Here is a 21,102-nt window from a genome sequence, read left to right as displayed (position 1 = left end):
CCTTCCCCTTATGAGGTCATACCTCCCTTTTCTCTGCTTTGCCCGCCCAGAGAATTTGCCCCCCCCCCCCCCCCCATGAGAGAGACATCATGGCTTTTAACCGAGCACCTAGGGCTTTTTTTTTAGGGCTTTATGTCAAACAAACTGTAAGTGAGAAGGCTATGTGAGACATGTAAAAATAACAATAAAAAAGCAGATGCGAGTCTCATTTATCCAGTGAGGCCCTTAGTAAAATTTGACACCCCTGCTCTAATGAGATCAGATGTTCTAGTCCAAAAAGATCGGAGAGATAGTGCACCTTGTTTATGAAAACTAGAAAGTGCATTTTCCTCAACTCTTAGTTTAAAACACATGTCGCTAATACAAACACTGGTTCTTAAAAAATTGTCAAATCAATTGCCCAAATTTGACTTCTTCCATTTAAAGAGCCATTTCTGCCTCATCCCTGTGTATTCCCAGGGTGTGAAACGCTCAGAATCTCTACAAATACTTTACAAATACAAAAATACAAATACTGTTTTCGGTTTTCTGGGATGCAACACATCCCGAATCCAAAAAGGAGTGTTTGTGAAGCCCATTCAGAGGGGCACTGCTGTATCAGCAGACAACATTGGATTTGTGTTGCCTTGGTTTCGGAGATGCTATCTGTGCGATGACTGGAGGTTCTCTAACACACTGCACATGCACTCAGTCGAACAGCATCTGCTCACTGCTGGTAAATATGACTGAACTGCTGTATTCTTAGCAGCCTAAGCACAGAAAACTTTAACAACACCATTAGAAAGAAGGCAAGTCTGAGTTTGTCTTACGCAGACAGCCATGCTTATTATAGATAGATAGATAGATAGATAGATAGATAGATAGATAGATAGATATTTCATTCATCCCGAAGGAAATTTTAGGCATCCAGTAGCAAGACAACCATAACACACAAACACATATACACACATATATCACACATACATAAGACTAAAAATAAATCACTCACAGAAAGTCAATGACCATGATAAGGTAAGGTACTATGGTAGACTGTGTGTAATGGTGAAAAGTGAACAGTGCGTGGATTGAACAATGTAATGGATCATGATTTAATATTAACTATGACTATTACATATAAATATAATAACCTATAAACTGACTGATTGAACTGCTTATACAGTATTCACTGATATTGTTGGAAAATCTGAAAACAGCATGCTAAAAAACGTTCAGGATTTTGGGGAGTTGGCTTTCTTTGCTGCAAAGACTGTTGTTTACTGTGATCTATGCTGTTTTTTTGTTTATGGTAGGAGGAACATCTGGCCAGTCCACACAGCCTTCTGGGATGGTAGAGTAAGTAGGTTTATTGGCATTTCTTTAAACCAATCACAATCGTCTAAGGCGGTGCTAAGCGCCGGACGGATCCGCGGTGCCTCTCCTAAATAGTCTCAGGAAGGAACTTGTTTTGGTGGAACATGTGTACGTTCAGAAGTAGTTTTAGTCGTCAACAGAAAACGCCGATTGGACGCTGCACCTGGCATCACACCCCGCTCAAAATTTCCGCTGTGTGCTGCTCTCAAAGTTCAAGTTATTTCAGCTTTGAACTCGTTGCCGATGACTTTCAAGGCGCGACCAATTCCAGAAGGTTCCTGCGCTGTACATTGCCTCTCTGCTCTGCACCTTACCTCACGGTTTTTCCATGAATCATATGTTATGTTATGTGACGTAGTAAAAGGGGGTGGATGGATGGATGGATGGATGGATGGATGGATGGATGGATGGATGGATTTACCCTGCAGAGATCCGAGGAGCAGTTAACCATAGTCCTCATACATCCACTGGAGTTCCAATTAAGCTGTCAAGCTCCAATCTTTCTTTAGCTCTGGCTAAATTGCTGCTCCTGCACTGCTCAATGACAGTGTCACTGCTTCTGCACAGGCACAATGAAGTATAATGTCGTGCTAAGATGTCACATAAAAAAAAATTTCATAGTCTTTATTGAGTTGGCTGAATATCCAGTGCCTCTGGCTATTGCGTAGAAAACTGAAAATTTGAACAATTATGGCACCTTTAAGAACCTTGTGCTTCCCGGTGCGACTAGCAATCAAATAATTGTGTTGGCGTAGGGGGTAAATAGAAAGGCAGTGTCACTTGCATTCATCTATTTGACTGGACACAGTCTCAGATTTCTCACTACTAACCTGGTGGGCTTTTTGGGAGTCAGGCGCCAGATTTCGGGAGGGTTGGTTCCCTTTGCTCATTTCCCATCCCAATTCAATGTGGTCTCATCCAGAGTCCCGCGATTGTTTCCTTCAGCCTGCCCAAGGTACAGTGCCGCTTTTGTTCCATCCCTCCATCAGCTCCGAATACAGCCCCGGAGCCAGACAAACCTGTAGGGTATATTATCAGGACTCTTTGTCCTGGTTCTAAGCTTCCCCTGCCCAGATCCCCATCCATACAACAGAGGAGAGGCACCACTGTAGGCACAGAGTCTGACAGTGCGTTTCCATCAGTAACTCAGAGAAGGCTCAGCAGACTCAGCTAACACAACAGCTGCTTCACAATGTTAACGTTTGAATGTTGTTATATCAAATGATTTATTATATATTGAATGATTTCACAGGGAAGTCGTACAAACTTTGGACTGTTCAACCTTGATCAGTGCATTTTTCAGCAAAACTGTTGCTTGGATCAAGAATGGAGGGACTGGCATACATATGAGACTGAATATATATATATATATATATATATATATATATATATATATATGTATGTGCGTGTGTGTGTGTGTGTGTGTGTATGTGTGTGTGTATGTTCCCACCATACAGACAGCCATTATGTCCTATTCACCTCAGTATGACTAATAATAAAACTAGGAATAGGTCAAATTAAGTACATAAGGCGGTTTTATTCTCTACTGACTTACATTGCGACGTAGTATGAGGGAGGTGGATGGATGGATGGTCGGATGGATGGATGGATGGATGGTCGATGGATGGATGGATGGATGGATGGATGGATGGATGGATGAATGCATGGATGGATGGTCGGATGGATGGATGGATGGATGGTCGGATGGATGGATGGATGGATGGTCGATGGATGGATGGTCGGATGGATGGATGGATGGATGGTCGATGGATGGATGGATGGATGGATGGATGGATGGATGGATGGATGGATGCATGGATGGATGGTCGGATGGATGGATAAATGGATGGATGGATGGATGGATGGATGGATGAGTCAAACAAACAGGCCTTTTACTAAGGAGACTGCTGTTTGTGTCCCATGTGAAACTAAAAGTCAACATTGATTATTATTATATTGACTCCTTAACTTACGTACAGTATTAATTCAATTTAACAAACTCATTTGAACCAAACCACAGTCCTTTTCTCTATCTAAACGTAACTTAGTAGTTTGGTTTGAAATCGTGACGTTAGCTTGGAAAATGTGTTGACATGACACGCAAAATGTCCTTAAAATAGGCGTGCTATTTTATGAGCCTCAACATGACATTTATTGTTTCTCTGCTTTTGGAAGTCATTGCTGTCATACGGAGTAAAAAGGTATCCTTGGTGTGTTTAGATGTTTTCACTGGTTGGAAAGTGTGGAGTGAAAGTGCAACAGACAAGAAAAGCATGCTATGTTGGAGCAGAGGGCAGCGTGCTGTTGACCAGCCCTGAGCAGAAGACACAAGATCCAAAATAACAGTGAATCTTGAACCAAAATTGCAGTGCATTGGTGGATTGCTGGTGACACTCCCAACCCCCCCCCCCCCCTGCATCTCTCAGACATGAAAATCAGACAGACAGGCACAGTGTGTGGCATTTCTTGTACAAAAAAGGCCGAGCCAATACCTCCCAGAGATAAGCCGTCGTCCTCAGCCTCATCACCGTTCACAAGCGTAACATGTCCACTAGTCCTCGCAGATCTCTACCTCACCGCTGCACAAAGCTGGCTTCCCTATTTGTCAGTAGATGCTCGATTGGCATCTAAACCATTCCTTCTACGGCGCTAGGCCGACGGACGGTCTGCATTCAGAGCATAGTCCCAGGAAGGGAAAATGTCTCTGTTTTTGGACACGTTACTTCGGTTTTAAACCAATACCATGTCTTGGACGTGGCTACAGCGCGGACGACCGCAGAGTCTTGCGTAACATAGTCCCAGGAAGGAACTGTTTTGTGGAACCGTGGTTACGTTCAGAGAGTTTTAGGACCGTCAACAGAACCTCAGATTGGACAGATAGTCTAGCTAGCTGTCTGGATTTACCCTGCAGAGATCTGAGGACCAGGTAACCATAGTCCTCAGATTGGACAGATAGTCTAGCTAGCTGTCTGGATTTACCCTTCAGAGATCTGAGGACCAGGTAACCATAGTCCTCAGAAATCCACCAGAGGTTATAACGCCAACGGCGTACATCTTGATGGGCGCCACCGGAAAAATCTGGAAATGAAACGGCGTCAATATAGAGTAATCGATTCCAAAAATTGTCTTGCACACACATAGTACAAATGTGTTTTGTGCTCGCTCAAAGGTTTTGTCATTTGTGAATTCATTGAAGATATTATTAACTGATTTGGATTCAATGCGTAGCTGCCCCAGAGTCGTCTATCTGGTCTTTAAATCTGAAAAAATAACATTTGAAATCGTATAGAGTTGCTCAACAGCGTGATTAAATCTGGTTTGAAAGTGTTTACCGATACTGAGTACTGCACATCATGAGTTGCACTGTTCATATTGTGCCATTACGTCGTGGTAAACGGTGCGCGCAGGTTTGTGAGTAGAAAGCCTCTAAAGAAAAATCTTCAGCCTGTGTGTGTCCCCCACGGTTAACGTCTGTTATTAGCTGCAGTGCAAATTACACCAAGGCTACAGTATCACCGAGTCTCTAACTTCATGGTCACACACTACATTTCAACATTTCATTTGCCTTCACAGTTGGAAACAAATCCTCCACAAACATGGTAATTAGCAAACTCTTAATTCCAATGAATGACATGTTTTCAATTAGATTTGTTGACACTCAACAACGACATAAAAAATACATTAATGTTCCTGGTATGAAGGACTTTTACTGTATTTTGTAACCGGCATCATATGATTTTGTGTGTTTCTGGAGAGAAATTGATTTCAAATGTGTGATGATGTACAGTAGTATTAGTATCTATAAGCCACATGTGTCGCTCGACTCCAGCACTAAACAGTGTTGGGTTTCTCCTTCTATTTTCTTCTTAAGCCCATGTGAAGCTCTCTGGACACTGGCACACCGGTGGGAATGCTCCAACTCAGTTGTTGTCCCAACTGGACATGTTATTTTAAGAAAGGTGCAGGCGACACAATGCCAACGTGACATTGTAACTGGATGGAACACTATTCCAGAAGTATAGAAGCGCTGAAAGTCATGTTTTTTTCTGCAGGTTGACTCAAGCTGGATTCTAACCTAATCTTGGTTTGAGTCCTTGCTGCCAGCAGCGTGCAGTAACACTAAAAACACTGCAGGACATGACTGCTGCGTCCGACCGTTTGACTTTGTAGGAAAATGCTTTGCTGTCTGTCAGCTTGTCCTCTGTTGTTCTCCCAGTGATGCTCGTATGACCTCACTGGCCTATCCTTCTCTTAGAGTCCCAGAAAGCAGCAGCGGCAGCTTCTCCTCATTCACTAATTTGAAGTGAGCCCTTACAAAGGGCATCCCTCTGTCTGGGGGAAAGCTGAAAAAACTGCCATTTAAAGAAATAAAAAGAATTGAAATGTTTGTAATCCTATTCTTAGCAGGCGTATGTTTGTGCCACACAATGCCATGTGTATTCTGTTATCAGCTTCAGTTAAGATAACAAGACAAAAACAGTGTATTCCTGTGTTTCACTGGCTTGACTCAAGTCCTGGACAGGGAGAAATTCTATAAAGAAGTCATGGTATGTATGTTCAGAGCCCTGTTATGGTTGATTCATTGAAACAATAATGTGTAGGTGATTTCTGTTGCTACATAAAACATATATATATATATATATATATATATATATATATATATATATATATATATATATATATGTATATAGTATATATATATATATATATATATATATATATATATATATGTATATGTATATATATTGAAGTCTAAAATTACACAGAGGGTCAGTGGAGCATGCTCATCATCAAATTGTGATTTCAAATATCCTTATATTTTGTTTTGGAGCTGATAATGAATAAAAAAACAGCAACTTCTGACAAATGTAAATCCCAGCAAACAACATATAATATAACTATTATATAACTATCTCTATCACATACTATTGTAGGTGATAGAGAGTCACTATATATATATATATATATATATATATATATATATATATATATATAGTTATACAGTTATATAAATATATAACTATATATATATATATTGGCTCTATGTGTGTTTAATATTTCAATTTATTTCTGAATTGGTTCTTTGATAGGAAGGGAAAAAGCCAGTGGCCAAGGAATATCCAAATTCCTTTCATTTCATATCTTAAAACATGAAAACATGTTGCCATTGTGGTGACATTATGGTTTTGTTTCTGATGTTGACATTGGTTGACAGAGATTGTTAACAGGGGGGGGGGGGGGGGGGGTCCTAAGACTTACTGCTTGAAAGTTGGTTTAAAAAACTAACATGTCTTACTTTGAATCCAACATATTAGCAATTTTAAATCAGCCTACTCGTGAAGAAACACCCAGTGATGAAGGCTTACTGCCCTATAGTTCATCCTGAGGATCCACTGTAGCACATGTGTGTTTCACATTAAAACATGGTGTATGAAATCCAACAACTATTATTTAATAAGCTCAGGGACCCCCTACTACCTATATTGTTCACATATGAAGTTGCAAGATAAACTGGCCCTACAATAACATATGGGCAGCCTAAAGCCTTTATACATACCTTCTTAGTGCATAGAACACTAACTTATTAAAATAATAATTGCTGGAATGATTTTATAAATCACATTTGAATGTAAAGCATACATGTAGAACAGTGAACCCTCAGGATGAACTGGATCTGGATCTGGATTAGGGACTAACTGACCTATAGGCCAGTTAGCCAATCAGCAGCGGGGATGGATATTTGCTAATAATATGTTGGATTCATGTTAAGACATTTTGAAAAATATATATATGGAGACAGATGACGGCAAACAAATCAACATAATGACATTTGGTTTCTTAACATTTCCTGAAAGGGATTCATTGGTTTAAAATCTAATACCACTGTCACATTTCAGATCCCTTTGGAGAAATATGACATTCTCGGAGTCAGAAGCTCGCGTTGAGGCCGAGATGTTGTGCAGTGGGGCCGGTTCTGGAGCAGCCGGCAGGCCGATGTAAACCGAGACAGCATCTGCACCAACATGACACCCAATTAACCACAGCACATCCATCAGGCCATTTAATAGATCTGATCTTCCGCCTCGCGTGCGTGTCTGACTTTGTATTCACAAAGAGGAAAAAGGATAGTCGAACTTTCCTATTAGTCCACGTTTGTAAAGTCTAGGCTAAGTTGTGATAGAAAACCCACAGACCAACTCCAATCGTTTTTGTCTCTTTTTACTTCAGTTAAGAAAAGTTACACAAAAGGTGGCAAATCTGTCGACAATAAATAATAAATAATTTGTTGTTGCACGGGAACAAACGAAACATTTTTCTTCCAGAGCTAACGGTATTTTTTTTTTTTTAACTTATGATTAATTATACACATCTTTGGAAAAAAAAAAAAAAAAAAAACGTATTCTCGGACGGACAATGATTCACACAAATGTCCCACGAAAGCTTGTGGCAAAATAGAGGTATACCTTGTTGCAAATGCTTGAGAACTCGGGCCATGAAGGAAAATGGTGTAATAATTACCTAAAAATGAAGAAAACGCAGTGCTGTTCCCCTCCAACGGGCTATTAAGCCTACATGATGAGGTGCGTATCGAATTAAAGAAAAATCACCAGTCAATGTTTTTTATCTATTCAGAGTAACGCACAGCATTTCGCAGGTATAGGATTTAGATGTCTCTCTCTCTCTCTCTCTCTCTCTCTCTCTCTCTTTCTTTCTCAGCGGTCCCGTGCATCGATGCAGTCCGGTTCATGTCTCTCGTTTTGGCAAGTGCAACCAGGCGCGTGAACGTGCAGCACCGGGCCATGATGACGCATCCGTCCGTCCGTCCGTGTGCCCGTCCGTGTGTCTCTATCTGGATGGACATTAGAATGTGTGGCTGTGGTAAAATCCCATGATTGTCTTCACAGTGTCATAATACAACCAGGGGGGTTGCTTGGTGCGGTCCGTCCGTCCGTCCGTCCGTCCGTCGTCGGTAGGTCGGTCGGTCGGCCGGGAGGGAGGGATAGATGGATGGGGAGGATGCGGCGTCGGCGGCGGCGGCGGCGGCGGCTCAGGCCTCGATGGGGCTGGACACCATGCTGTTCGGCGTGTCTGGAAGCTGGGACGACATGGACGCTACCTCGCTGCCCGTCGAGTTCGATCCCGGACCGCCCTCCGAAAAACTGACCTGCGGGACACCGGAGGGGGGGGACAAGTATTCAGAAACTGGGGCCAATTATAACCTCTTTTTTTTTTCATTTTCAAAAAATCATACTAAACATGTTCAGAGTCACTCTAGCTTGTTTCTGATTGGAGACATTGAGTGTGTTACAATTGCCCCTTGTTAAAAAAAAAAGCCCTCACACTGTAGAAATACACACATAAACGCAATATATACATGTCAAATATACATGGTGTCTCATAAATATAACAAAAAGACAGTGTTTAAGTAATTCGAGATTAGAGATTTTACACCCTATCTCATTATCTGGGTATGTGGACACATGAACAGTCCACCCACTGCATGTGATAGAGAAATAATCATCTCCTTTACTTCAGAAAAAGTGTGTAAGTATCATCAGGAAATGTAGTTAAAGTATTAAAAGTAAAGAAGTCTCCTCCCATTGTAGAAAGTGTAAAGGTCCACACAGCTGCATCATCTCAGATGGACTTGCACATTTCTTTCACTTTCAAATTGTAAATCTATTCAATTCAGTTCAATTCAATTTTATTTCTAGTATGAATTCATAACAAGAGTTATCTCGAGACACTTTACAGATAGAGTAGGTCCAGACCACACTAGACCACATCATTTACAAGGACCCAACAGTTCTAGTTTCTATTTCTATCCGACCAAAGGCTGGCTATGTACATATACCGACATAATATGGATACAGCCTGGATAATATGAATAATATGGATAATATGGATAATATGAATACAGCCCAAGGCATGCTCATCTCTCTGGCTATAACCTGCTTTATATAGGCATATGTTAAATAATTAAATAAATAAACAAGCAAATAATAATAATAATAATAATAATAATAATAATACGTAATAATAATGTACACTTTATTAACACTGCAAGGGGAAATTTATAAATACAATATACTCTCTGTTGTTAGACCTGAATTACACATACATGCTCAGTACCTATACATGCAAATGTAATGGAGAGATGTCAGGGGTTCAGTGCCTTGCTCAAGAGCACCTTGGCAGTGCCTGTCCAGCTACCAGTCCACCACCATACTTTGGTCCGGACTGGGACTTGAGCCAGCGACCCTCCGGTTCCCGACCCATGCAACCACCCGAAGACTTGAATCATTGTCATTGTTTGAGTTGCGTAATCCGTCACAGCGCATGCATGTTACCGGTGCCAGAGTTTGAATGAAAATTATTTATCATATTCATTTGTACACTGCTATGTGACTGCTGTGTCATTTAAATTCCAACAAGAAAAGCAGACTAACTGTCTGATAGGATAGATTTTTTTTTTTTTTAAAGTGTCTGCGTGACAATACTTGTATAATTGGTCCTAAATGAATGGGGAAACATAACTTTAAAAAAACATATATTTATACCTGGAACCCTTGCAGAAAATCCTAGATAGTAAATGGGATTAAAAAAAACAAGTTAATACCATAAGTGCTCAACAGAGCTCAGGGGAAGTGTGTGTTTTATTTATAGCCATTTCTAGGCCTATGTATCCATATATAAATGAAAATGTTTACTCAGTCCATAAATAACGCTCGCACTTGTCTAAACACATACAGCTCAGCTTTCAGAGCAGGTATTGCGCGTCCAGGTCTTGTCATGAAGGTGATAGTCTACTTCTGTGGTGAAGAAACCCCCATACACACGGCCTGCAGCGTCCCAAAAACCAATCCGAATAAAATAAGGATCTCCAAAGTTCAAAGTTTAAAAATCCATTATTTGTCCTTGTGCTTGTGTTTCTACACCATGAAGCATCCGTCACGTGGTGTATTTTCAGAGTCCTGGCCAAATCACAAACTTTCTCAGGATAGGAATTCAACAGAAAACTAGTTGAGATGACTGACATTAGCAGTGGAGTGTGCTTCTAAAAAAGCATGTCTTTGAATGATAATGATGATAATCTTAACGTCCCAGGCGTAAATCCAGCCCATACACATGTCAAGCATCAGAGCTTTAGTGGCTTAGTGAAAGGAAAAGGACGCACCAGTTGTTGGAAAGCCGGCTGGTCGATGTCGCTCTGCAGGGCGAAGTCGCTGAGGACCTTCCAGGGCGGCTGGTAGCTCTGCACCTCCACCGGGTTGGCCTGGATGCCGCCGTCGTGCCGCTCCGGACTGGCCGCGACCATCGGGGTGCCCGTCATTCCCTGGATGTTCTGGAAAAGGACGATTGGCGGTCAGTAGGCTACACACACCTTTTACTCTGCGCGCGTGTGTCTGCATGTCTGTCTGTCTGTCTGAGTGGTGTGTGTGTGTGTGTGGGTCTCTGTGTGTGCGTGCGTGTGTGTGTGTGTGTCTCTGTCTGTCTGTCTGAGTTTGTGTGTGTGTGTGCGCGCGTGTGTGTGCGTTGGAGTTAATGGGGGGGGGGGGGTGTCGGGGGTATCTGACATGAATCCACAGGTCAATCAATAATCAAGCAAACATAAACAGAGACGGATTCGTGTGTGTGTGCGTGTGTGTGTGTGTGTGTGTGTGTGTGTGTGTGTGTGTGTGTGTGTGTGTGTGTGTGTGTGTGTGTGGGTGTCGACCATAACACTCCATCCCTTACATTGCTCAGTTTATGCACGCACATCCCACAACATACACACCTTGGGACACGTGTGTGTTATTTGGGGATTCAAGAATATAATTTGACAACAAAGCTCATTGGTCATGGCGCTTAAATAGCCGGCAACCTTAAATGTACCCCCCAGTCTTATTACCGTCTTGTCGTTGGGCTGTTGCTGCTGCAGCTGCTTCATCAGGATGCTCCTCTTCTTGTCCTTGCACCGCTTGTTCTGGAACCAGACCCGGATGACCCGCGGGCTGAGGCCGGTCATCTCCACCAGCTGCTCCTTCATGAGGGCGTCAGGCCTCGGGTTGGCGTTATAGCAAGTCCGCAATGTGTGCAGCTGCTTCTCGTTCAGCACCGTCCGGACCCGGGTCGTCTTCTCCGGCTGTTTGTGCACGTGAGGCCGCAGCGCGGGCTGCCGGGCCGAGATTGGTTCTGCTGTTAAGAAAGGACGGGAAACAACCCAGGGGACAGGGTAACATTAATGGATCTGTCCCAGATAAGAACGTCAAATTGTGTAGACGGACAATTTGTATTTTGCCATACACGGTCCTGCAACACGATGCACAACTTTGTCAATTAGTCCAAATACATCATCCTGGTAGACACCTTTCTGTCTTACTAATACTTTACAAACGCAATGTTGCTGAGTTCATGTCACCTATTTTTTGCATAATAAAAGAAAAATTCTACATGTGTCCAATTTGCGTAAATGAGTGCTATGGTAAACTGCCTTTAAATGCACCATACTTAAGGAGAACAGAGCAGCTCTGATTGACTAATCAGATCCGAGGTCAACACATACATTAAAAGCCACTATAGGGCAAGCTGGCGATACGGCAAAAGAACCCTCCAACCCTTTTCCAGACATGCAGAGCACCGTACAGCATCAGACCCAACGCATCCCGGACGCACAGTCCCCCTCCAGCAGTGATAACTTGGTGTATTTCTGACAGCAGCGCCCGCTGTATCTAATCTACCGAGCCTGCATGGCCTGGCTGGACAGAGGTATGCATGCAAAAGACAAAACCGCCTTAGGAGACAAAGCAGAAGCAGTCCAACCTCAGAGAGTATAAAGCAGAGAAACTCCACTTGTAAGTTAATGGCACATGGCGCAGCTTCCCTGTGACTGCATGACATTTACATTCAGACAGAGATCAAACCTGGCACTAAATCACTCTGACATTACAGTGGGAGTGTGGAGAAGACTGCGCACACAGTGCCAATGTGAAACACAAGAGGTGCATGTCATTTTGCTGTCTTATGGAGAGTGAACTCGGAAAGTCCTTTTTTTTTTAAACGGGCACCTGCCCTAAATCCAATTACGGAAAAAGGCTTCGGAACTTCGGGGAAAAAGATGAAAATCACAGCCAGATACGCCGAGGAGCAAGTTAAAGAATATGTTTTCCAGCTGCAAAAGTCCCAGTCCCAGTCTCCCAGCATGCACTCCTCAGGACTTTTACCTGCCATCTGCAGCGGTCTGGCGGGATGCAGCGGGCTGAGCGGGTCTCCAGCGCCCAGGCTGGCCCGCTCCACCACGTCGTGGTCGGCCCGGCAGAAGAGCCCGTCCTCCCGCAGAGCGAACTCGTCCCCCGGGATGAGCTGCCGGCTGCAGGCCACGCAGCGGAAACACTCGATGTGGTAGACCTTGGAGCGGGCCCGCATCACGAAGTCGTTCTTGCTGAAGCCAATGTTGCATTTCGCGCATTTGATCCCGTACAACCTGCGGGACAAGCGCGCGTACACACGCACACACACACACACACACACACACACACACACGGTCCGATTAGTTGGACTGCAGGCAGCTCAGTCATTTACACAAATCTAATTATAATTATAAATATATATACAGTGTGACCGAAATAACACGATTGATAATTTGGCTTAATAATTAGCCTAAAATTAACAAAAACAATAATAGCAGTAATAACAATAATAGTAATAATAATAGTAATAATAATAAAATAGTTTAATACAAATATCAAACATTTCTTTTATATTAGCCTAATAGTAGAACATTAATTATTATTATTATTATTATTATTATTATTATTATTATTATTATTATTATTATTGGTAGTAGAACATCAGTATTAGCACATGTAAGTCTATTTATGATATTGGCTTATCTAATATAATATATTTCTATGAACTTTTGTTGTTTTTTTCTGACTGGCTCTTTACACCAGTGGGACTTATTTTATTACAACATAACAGCCAACCAGGTGGAGTCTGCTCAAGTTGTACTCAGAGAACTGAGAACGTGTTGATAATCCGTGAGGTGTTTACGGGCTGAATCCGAAAAGTAGCTGAATGGTGCGTTTATGATTTTGCATCGGACACATGGATCCATAAATGTGTTGTGTAGGCCTTTTAACTTTTTTTTTTTAAATGCATCTGATGTCATAACAGAAGATACTGAAAAAGACATGGATGCTCGGTCTACAAGTAATTGGTTTAGCAGTAAGAAATAATTATAATCATGATGTTAAAAAAATAAGATTAATAAGAGTAACCCATCCATTTCAGGGCTCCACAAGTCTTGAATCAGTTCGAAAAAATTATCAATCTGATATTGTAAAATAGCCATAATATTTTCTTTTCAAATCGCGGCGCAGCTCCAGCTAATTCAGTGTATCTGAGGGTCCCCCGTCCTGTCCTGGCCCAGCCCGGCTCGGCCCGTCCCGGCCCTCCTACCTGATGTAGTCCCGTTTACAGTACGTCTTTCCGTCCCTGACGAAGCACGTGCACGACTCGTCCAGGTACTGGCTGCACTCGGCGCATTTGAGACAAGCGGCGTGCCACTCCAGGTCCGGGGAGACCCGCAGGATGTACTGGTCGTGGATCTGGTTCCCGCAGCCCACGCACAGAGACACCAGCCGCTTCTCTGCAAGAGCAGCATCACACACACACACATCACACACACTTCCCTGTCCGCTGCCAAACAGTCTACCAAACGGCCTTCAAATAACTGAAGAGGCTACTATTAGGTTACTATAATTATTATTATGATTATTATTATTATCATGATTTTTTTTCATGATTATATTATTTAATTAATATTGTACGCTAAATGAGCTATAGTCTGATTGAAAAAGTCTGTAAGATCTAAAGCTTGACTGATACTTAAACTCGGTCTTTTATGGCATTAAATGCTTGAAAAGGCCACAAACAGCCAGCAAAACACAACATCAACTCTCAAGTTTGGGATGAATTAAGTTCCATGAATGCATCCCAACGCCGAGCTGGTGTCTTACTTTTCGGCGGGTCCCCCATGTCTCCCATGTCCACAAAGTAAGGCGATATTAGGTCCACTGTCACGGCGGGCTGCGGCGCCTGGAAGCCTGGATGTGTCCTCCGCTGCCGGGGCTTGCCGGGCCAGGGGCTGTGCTGTCCGGCTCGGAGAGGGAGTGTGTGTGTATAGTGTGTGTTGCCGGTGTGTGTGGAGCTCTGATCCTGACAAGCGGCGGGGCTGACGTAGGACGGCAGCACGTCATCTGCACGAGCAGCTGATTGGCTGGTGCGACCCTGACCAGCACTCACCGAACACGCACACACACATACGCACACGCACGCACACGCGCGCGCACTGGCACACTTATTGCTGCATATCATTTGTTTTCCAGCTTTGCTTTGCTCTTTTCTGTTCTGTTAATCGTCTCTCTGATTCGTTAGTGGGCTGTTGGTGCTGAGCGGACTTGTTGTTTCCATGGTCAGCTGAGTGTTTTCCATAAGGGACAACACACTTCATTTGTATTTTTATTAGATTTTTAACTTTCAATGTGAACCGGACATAAATTGGACCATATAATGGAGACATTCCTGGACATTCATTCTTGAACAAGGTCGCACAGGAAATGGATTATGTCATATTGGAGTCGCTTTAACAGTCATAATTATGAAAGCCTTGCGACATGACGTAATCATACACTAGGCCTAATGGACTAGTAGCTTACCGAAATGGTGCTGGCAGATGGAAAACTTGTGTTTGCACATTTTTCTGCACTTCTCAGAAACTCAGAAAACCGCCTTGTTGTAAAGCAGTGACAACGCATTTTTTTTGTTTCAGTCTATAAAAAAAGAAAAAAAGATCCCCGCAGACAGGGACATGCGGGGTTTAGAGCAGCTGATGGAGTAGAGCCCAAATCAGGGTGCAGGCCGGGACCCGCACACCAACACGCCCTCTGCTGTTGGAAACCTCCTCACTGGGAACCCACAGCAGCGTCACCCAGAGCAGGGGACACACCACTCTCTCCCAATACCGCCTCACTGGAAAGGAAAGTGGAATGCAGCCGCGTGAAAATAATAGCCTATATATATATATATATATATGGCTATTATATATATATGTGTATTGCTGCTGTGTCTTCCAGTTTGAGATGAAGAGACGGTTGGCTTTACCAACCAGTGCAACCATAGATAGTAGATAGATATGATAGATAGATAGATAGATAATATAGATAATATAGATAGATATAGTATAGATAGATAGATAGATAGTAGATGGCATGGACACATGGAAGCATGATTAAGGTATCAAAAGAAGTGTATATGAATTATCTAAAACCTCTAAAACAGATAGATAGATAGATGGAAGGATGATAGATGGATGGAGATAGATAGATAGATAGATAGATAGATGATAGATAGATAGATGGAGGGATGATGGTAGATATAGATGAGATAGATAGATAGATAGATAGATAAGATAGATAGATAGATAGATGGATAGATGTATGATGGTAGATTGATAGATAGATAGATAGATAGATAGATAGATAGATAGATAGATGATAGATGATAGATGGGATGGATAGATGATGATAGATGATAGATAGATAGATAGATAGATAGATAGATAGATAGATGATGAGGGATGATGGTTAGATATAGATGAGATAGATAGATAGATAGATAGATAGATAGATAGATAGATAGAAGATAGATAGTAGATAGATAGATGATAGATGGATGGATGGTAAGATAATGATAGATAGATAGATAGATAGATAGATGATGATAGATAGATAGATAGATAGATAGTATAATAGATAGATAGATGTAATGGATGATAGATGATGATGGTAGTATAGAGATAGATAATAGATAGATAGATAGATAGATAGATAGATGCAGGAGAGATGGTTAGATTTAGATAGATAGATAGATAATAGATAGATGCAGGGATGATGGTTAGATTTAGATAGATAGATAGATAAATGGATTAAATTTCAGACATCTCAGTTCAAGTGTAAAACATGTGTAATTTATGTGAAACTGCATTTGACCTGCGATAAATTCATAAACGTTAATTTATAACAGAAAACGATAGCCTAGTTTGAAATGGCAGATTGGAGCAGGGTAGAACACAACTCCAACACCTGAAAATGGGTCAAATAAAGAAGAGTAGAGGGATTTGATTTCTTCCTGGGGTCCACACAAAACATAAAACAGATATGACAACAGATGAGACATGAAATAAAGTATAACTAGCTATATCCTCTCTCGCAAACATTGAACTATACATATTCCCCTTCATGTACACTTATATTACACTAAGTTCATAAGCACTGAGTATACAAAAGGGAAATCATGTAACATATTCCTATACATAAAAACGGTTGGGTTTTGTTGGGTTGGGGGGGGGGGTTACACATTGCAAGTGTGGGTCCTCCTCCAGACAATTTCCTCCATTCTGGTGAATTCTTATGCAATAATTTGCACCTTCTCTGCATCAATTTATGGTGCAAGTTCTTTAATTGTCATTACTTTTAATTAGTCTCCTGTATTGTTAAGATGGTATGATCCAATATAGGGGTGTCTGAAATAGTTAGGAATACATATTTACAGGTAAGAAGGCTACATAGACTGAATGGTTATTTTGACCTTTTTTGGGGGGATATTCCCTGCCTCCTCCAGAAAATCTACACCAATGCATGCAACCATGCCTCATTTATGTGTAATATGTTATATAGAAGGAAATGTATTATACAAAGTCTGGTACTGTGATCAAATTAGAAAGAAAGACCCAATAAAATACCCTAGGAACCAAAACAGTGTCTCTCAGTGAACTACATCTCTCAGTGGACTACTGTACATCTCAGTCAACTACATCTCTGAGTGAAATACATCTTTTTGTTCCTCCAAAAAAAGTTCCTTCCAGAGGCTGTTTAGCAGCGACACCATGGCTCCGTCCGGGCTTTTAGCGCCACACAAAATGGTTGTGATTGGTTTAAAGAAATGCCATTTAACCAGAGCATGTTTTCCTCCCATCCCCAAATGCTATGTGGGGCAGCCAGACCTTCCTTCAGAGCGCTGTGGAGGAGGGTCTGGTAAAGCGACACCAGGGACATAGTGACAGACTGTGACAATGAAGGTAGACTTGAGTGTTGATGAGGACAGCTGAAGTGAAGTGCCACCACAGTGACAAGCCTGTGTTGTTTGACCCGTCCTCCACCCCAACCAACCTCCTTAACCCTCCTTAAAACTTTTTGTTTTTCTGATTCAACATTTTGACATTTTTATCGCTTTCATCCAAGTTTTTTTGTCACTTTTTACGATGTTTGTATCCATTTTTTCTGCGTTTTGAGGCTTTTTCTGAGATTTTTGTCACTTTTTTTTAAACATTCTTTTATCTTTTTTATTTTCAAATGCTATCAAATTAAATAAAACTCCCAAATTAAATGAAAGTAGCGAACTGTTCATTTATTTTACTTGTGAAGAGCGTTGTCGAGAACCATCCATGTTGCTTTTTGTTGTTGAAAATTTGGTCAAAAAAAAACACATGTGTGATTTAGAAACTTTTTGAAAATGGGTCAAATTTGACTCGAGGAAAACTGGAGCATTAAGCCGAATCTCGGTCCGTCCTAACACTGCGTCATCTTTAAGCGCCGTGTAGTGCTTCTCCCCGGTGCCTTCGACACACATGCTGAAGGGGGACTTTTACGTCGTATCTGACGCTGATAGCCACTGTCTAAGCGTCTGTATTTTACGAGTTCAGAGTGAGAACGGGTTGAGCATGACCATGATCGGCATATATTCCCACATATGTTATCTGCATTGCCAATAACACCCAGACATGAGAGATTTGTTCATATTGTTATCAAATCAAATACGATTCTGCAGTGGATGATTTACATCCAGACGTCCAGTGCCAATGAAGAAAGTAGTGTGGACTCTCCCAAGGAACACACATGTCCTTGATGAAAGTCTCCCAGGAAGCAAAATCCACTCCCTGCCATGAAAGTACTATGTTTTATCACCCACCCATCCACCCATCAATGTGGAACATACAGCAAAAAAGAAAGGACAAGGAATGCTTATGAATTACAGCGTCAAAGTTTTTGTAGTTTTTTGAGCAAATGGTTCATGAGAACAGGCTGATATATGATATCTAAACAACTAAAGTGACCAGCTTGGACAAGTTCATATTGTGGTTCATGTAAAGGTAAAGGCCTAGCAGTTGTTTTTTTTCCCGGCTATCTTCTACTCCGTCACTGCGACTCTGTTTTGCATAGAGTGCACCGATCATCAACAGAGAAGCCGTGAGCGTTGGGTTGTAGATCATCACCGTGTCACACAGCAGAGCAGAAACAAAATCTTATTTCTTATTGCTTAATAAAGTATTTGTGCTAAAATAGCCAGTAAAAACTGGAAGTGCTGTAGGATTGCCATCAACATCATAAGCTAAGACATAAAATCTCTTTGATATGTGATATGCATCACATACATGACAATGTTACTTGAAATGCAGTAAGAATGCTGGATGGGAGAAATCTGTCAGGCCTTTACCTTTACATGAACCACAATATGAACTTGTCCAAGCTGGTCACTTTAGTTGTTTAGATGTCATATATCAGCCTGTTCTCATTAATCAATTGTATAAAAAACTACAAAAAGTTTAGCGTTGTGACTCATAAGCATTCCTGTTTTTTTTGTTTGTTTTTTGCTGTATGCTCCACATTGATGGGTGGATGGGTGGGTGATAAAACATAGGACTTTCATGGCAGGGAGTGGATTTTGCTTCCTGGGAGACTTTCATCAAGGAAATGTGTGTTCCTTGGGAGAGTCCACACTACTTTCTTCCTTGGCACTGGACGTCTGGATGTAAATCATCCACTGCAGAATCGTATTTGATTTGATAACAATATGAACAAATCTCTCATGTCTGGGTGTTATTGGCAAAGCAGATAACATATGTGGGAATATATGCCGATCATGGTCATGCTCAACCCGTTCTCACTCCGAACTCGTAAAATACAGACGCTTAGACAGTGGCTAACAGCGTCAGATACGACGTAAAAGTCCCCCTTCAGCATGTGTGTCGAAGGCACCGGGGAGGAGCACTACACGGCGCTTAAAGATGACGCAGTGTTAGGACGGACCGAGATTCGGCTTAATGCTCCAGTTTTCCTCGAGTCAAATTTGACCCATTTTCAAAAAGTTTCTAAATCACAAATTTGGGTTTTTTCGACCATATTTTAGCAACATGGATGGTTCTCTACAACGCTCTTCACAAGTAAACTAAATGATCAGTTTGCTACTTTCATTTGATTTGGGAGTTTCTTTTTAAATTTTAAAGCATTTGAAAATAAGAAAAGATAAAAGAATGTTAAAAAAAAGTGACAAAAATGTCAGAAAAAGCTTCAAAAATGCTGAATAAATGGATATAAACATCAAAAAAGTGACAAAAAAACTTGGATGAAAGCGACAAAAATATGAAAATGTTGACTCAGAAAAACAAAAAGTTGCCTGGTCAATGGGAAGGCCACACAAGGGTTAAGGAGGTAGGTTGGGGTGGAGGACGGGTCAAACATCACAGGACTATCCACCAGGAGACCTGGGTTCATGTCCCGCGTGTCACTTTTTTAAAACCCAACTGTCGCTTTCTTCTTTTCCTAAACCTAACTCTCCCAGTCTTGTGCCGGGTGTCACAGAAACACACCGTTTATAAGCCCACCCTCCATCTTTTCCTTAACCTAGCTGACGCCAATAGTCCCGACCCAGCGAAGTTAGATAAAGCGTGATTAGATCTGAAGCTAAAGGAGACCTTTAGCACCAATAACAACGCCAAAGGCACCTGACCAAGCATCCATATTTTACAATACGTGAGCATGTGCTGTCATGCTTAATGTCTTCTACGGAGCAGTTTATACCAGCAGAGCAGGGTCACCTAAAACTGAATGGTGCAAAAGCTAATATGGTGGATTTCTCAATTTTGAACTTGCTGTTCCTTCAAAAGGACAGCACTGTCCAGAGCAAGCTGGAATACCAACCCTGCTGCCAACTGCCTGGGGCCCCCAGACTCCCAGTGGCCTCAGGCTTATTGCTTAGCAATTGAGTTGCATAATTAATTGCACTTTGTTTGGGAATCTGCACGACTAAATAACTAGCTGACATCAACAGGACCCACTACTGTGTGTGTATGTATCATGTTTTTGTGTTTGAGCAGATTGATGCACATATATAAAGAGGAGTCTCACTCCTCTGCTTCCTCAAAAATAATAATATAGCTTATACATTAGGGTTGTCAAAATTATTGCGTTCTGTGATTTGGGCCTCGGGCCACTCCGTAGTGGGACATCAGGAAGCAATGCAGCAGTAACGATGTGGATGAATAGCAGAAACAAAGCTCCTTAAGCAGAAATGGATAAAGAAAAGGGTCTTTAAAATGGAAAGTTTAGCTTCAAAGCTCTTCCAACAATTTATTTGCATGTACTGCGGATGTTAAGTGAGTACCATACATACAGTACCTTCAGTTCAGTATTTGTCATCATCTTGGATATTTGCAACAATAATAAACATTTGCATAAAGCATATTTGTCTGCTCCCATGTTAAGAGCATTAAATAAAAACTTGAAAAATATCTATTTAAAAGTACATTTAGTACAGATAAAAAATGCCATTAATTTGTGATTAATCACAAGTTAACTAGACAATCATGCGATCCATCGTAATTACAAATTTCAATTGTCAGCTTAAATATACATTTGAAAAAAAAGAAATTTT

At 41.5% G+C, this 21,102-nt stretch overlaps 1 protein-coding gene across 2 annotated transcripts; it reads right to left on the bottom strand.

Moving 5' to 3' along the window:
• Nucleotides 1–7,553: 7,553 nt before the first annotated feature.
• Nucleotides 7,554–14,566, bottom strand: isl1a (ISL LIM homeobox 1a). 2 transcript variants are annotated; one of them, XM_032516026.1, is made up of 6 exons: nt 14,352–14,566; nt 13,792–13,981; nt 12,555–12,814; nt 11,243–11,529; nt 10,529–10,696; nt 7,554–8,515 (listed from the first exon to the last, which is right to left on the bottom strand). In XM_032516026.1, the coding sequence occupies exons 1-6, from the start codon at nt 14,377–14,379 to the stop codon at nt 8,399–8,401; spliced, it is 1,050 nt and encodes a 349-aa protein (XP_032371917.1). In that variant the 5' UTR covers nt 14,380–14,566; the 3' UTR covers nt 7,554–8,398. The 2 variants fall into 2 exon arrangements, with proteins under 2 accessions (XP_032371917.1, XP_032371918.1); XM_032516027.1 differs by having other exon boundaries at nt 11,243–11,526.
• Nucleotides 14,567–21,102: the final 6,536 nt, after the last annotated feature.

The sequence above is a fragment of the Etheostoma spectabile genome, chromosome 5 (assembly GCF_008692095.1).
Source record: "Etheostoma spectabile isolate EspeVRDwgs_2016 chromosome 5, UIUC_Espe_1.0, whole genome shotgun sequence".
NCBI classification, from domain to species: Eukaryota; Metazoa; Chordata; class Actinopteri; order Perciformes; family Percidae; genus Etheostoma; species Etheostoma spectabile.
Note: the sequence above shows the minus strand (reverse complement) of the source record. Positions and strands in the feature narration are given on the sequence as shown.

Bases quoted from the DNA above. Each gene is read 5' to 3' on its own strand.
- isl1a (XM_032516026.1), bottom strand. From the start codon at position 14,379: ATGGGAGACATGGGGGACCCGCCGAAAA. The intron at 12,815-13,791 runs GTAGGAGGGCCG...CTTGTCCCGCAG, and splicing joins TGTAAACGGGACTACATCAG to GTTGTACGGGATCAAATGCG. The intron at 8,516-10,528 runs GTGCGTCCTTTT...GGTGTCCCGCAG, and splicing joins AGCCGGCTTTCCAACAACTG to GTCAGTTTTTCGGAGGGCGG.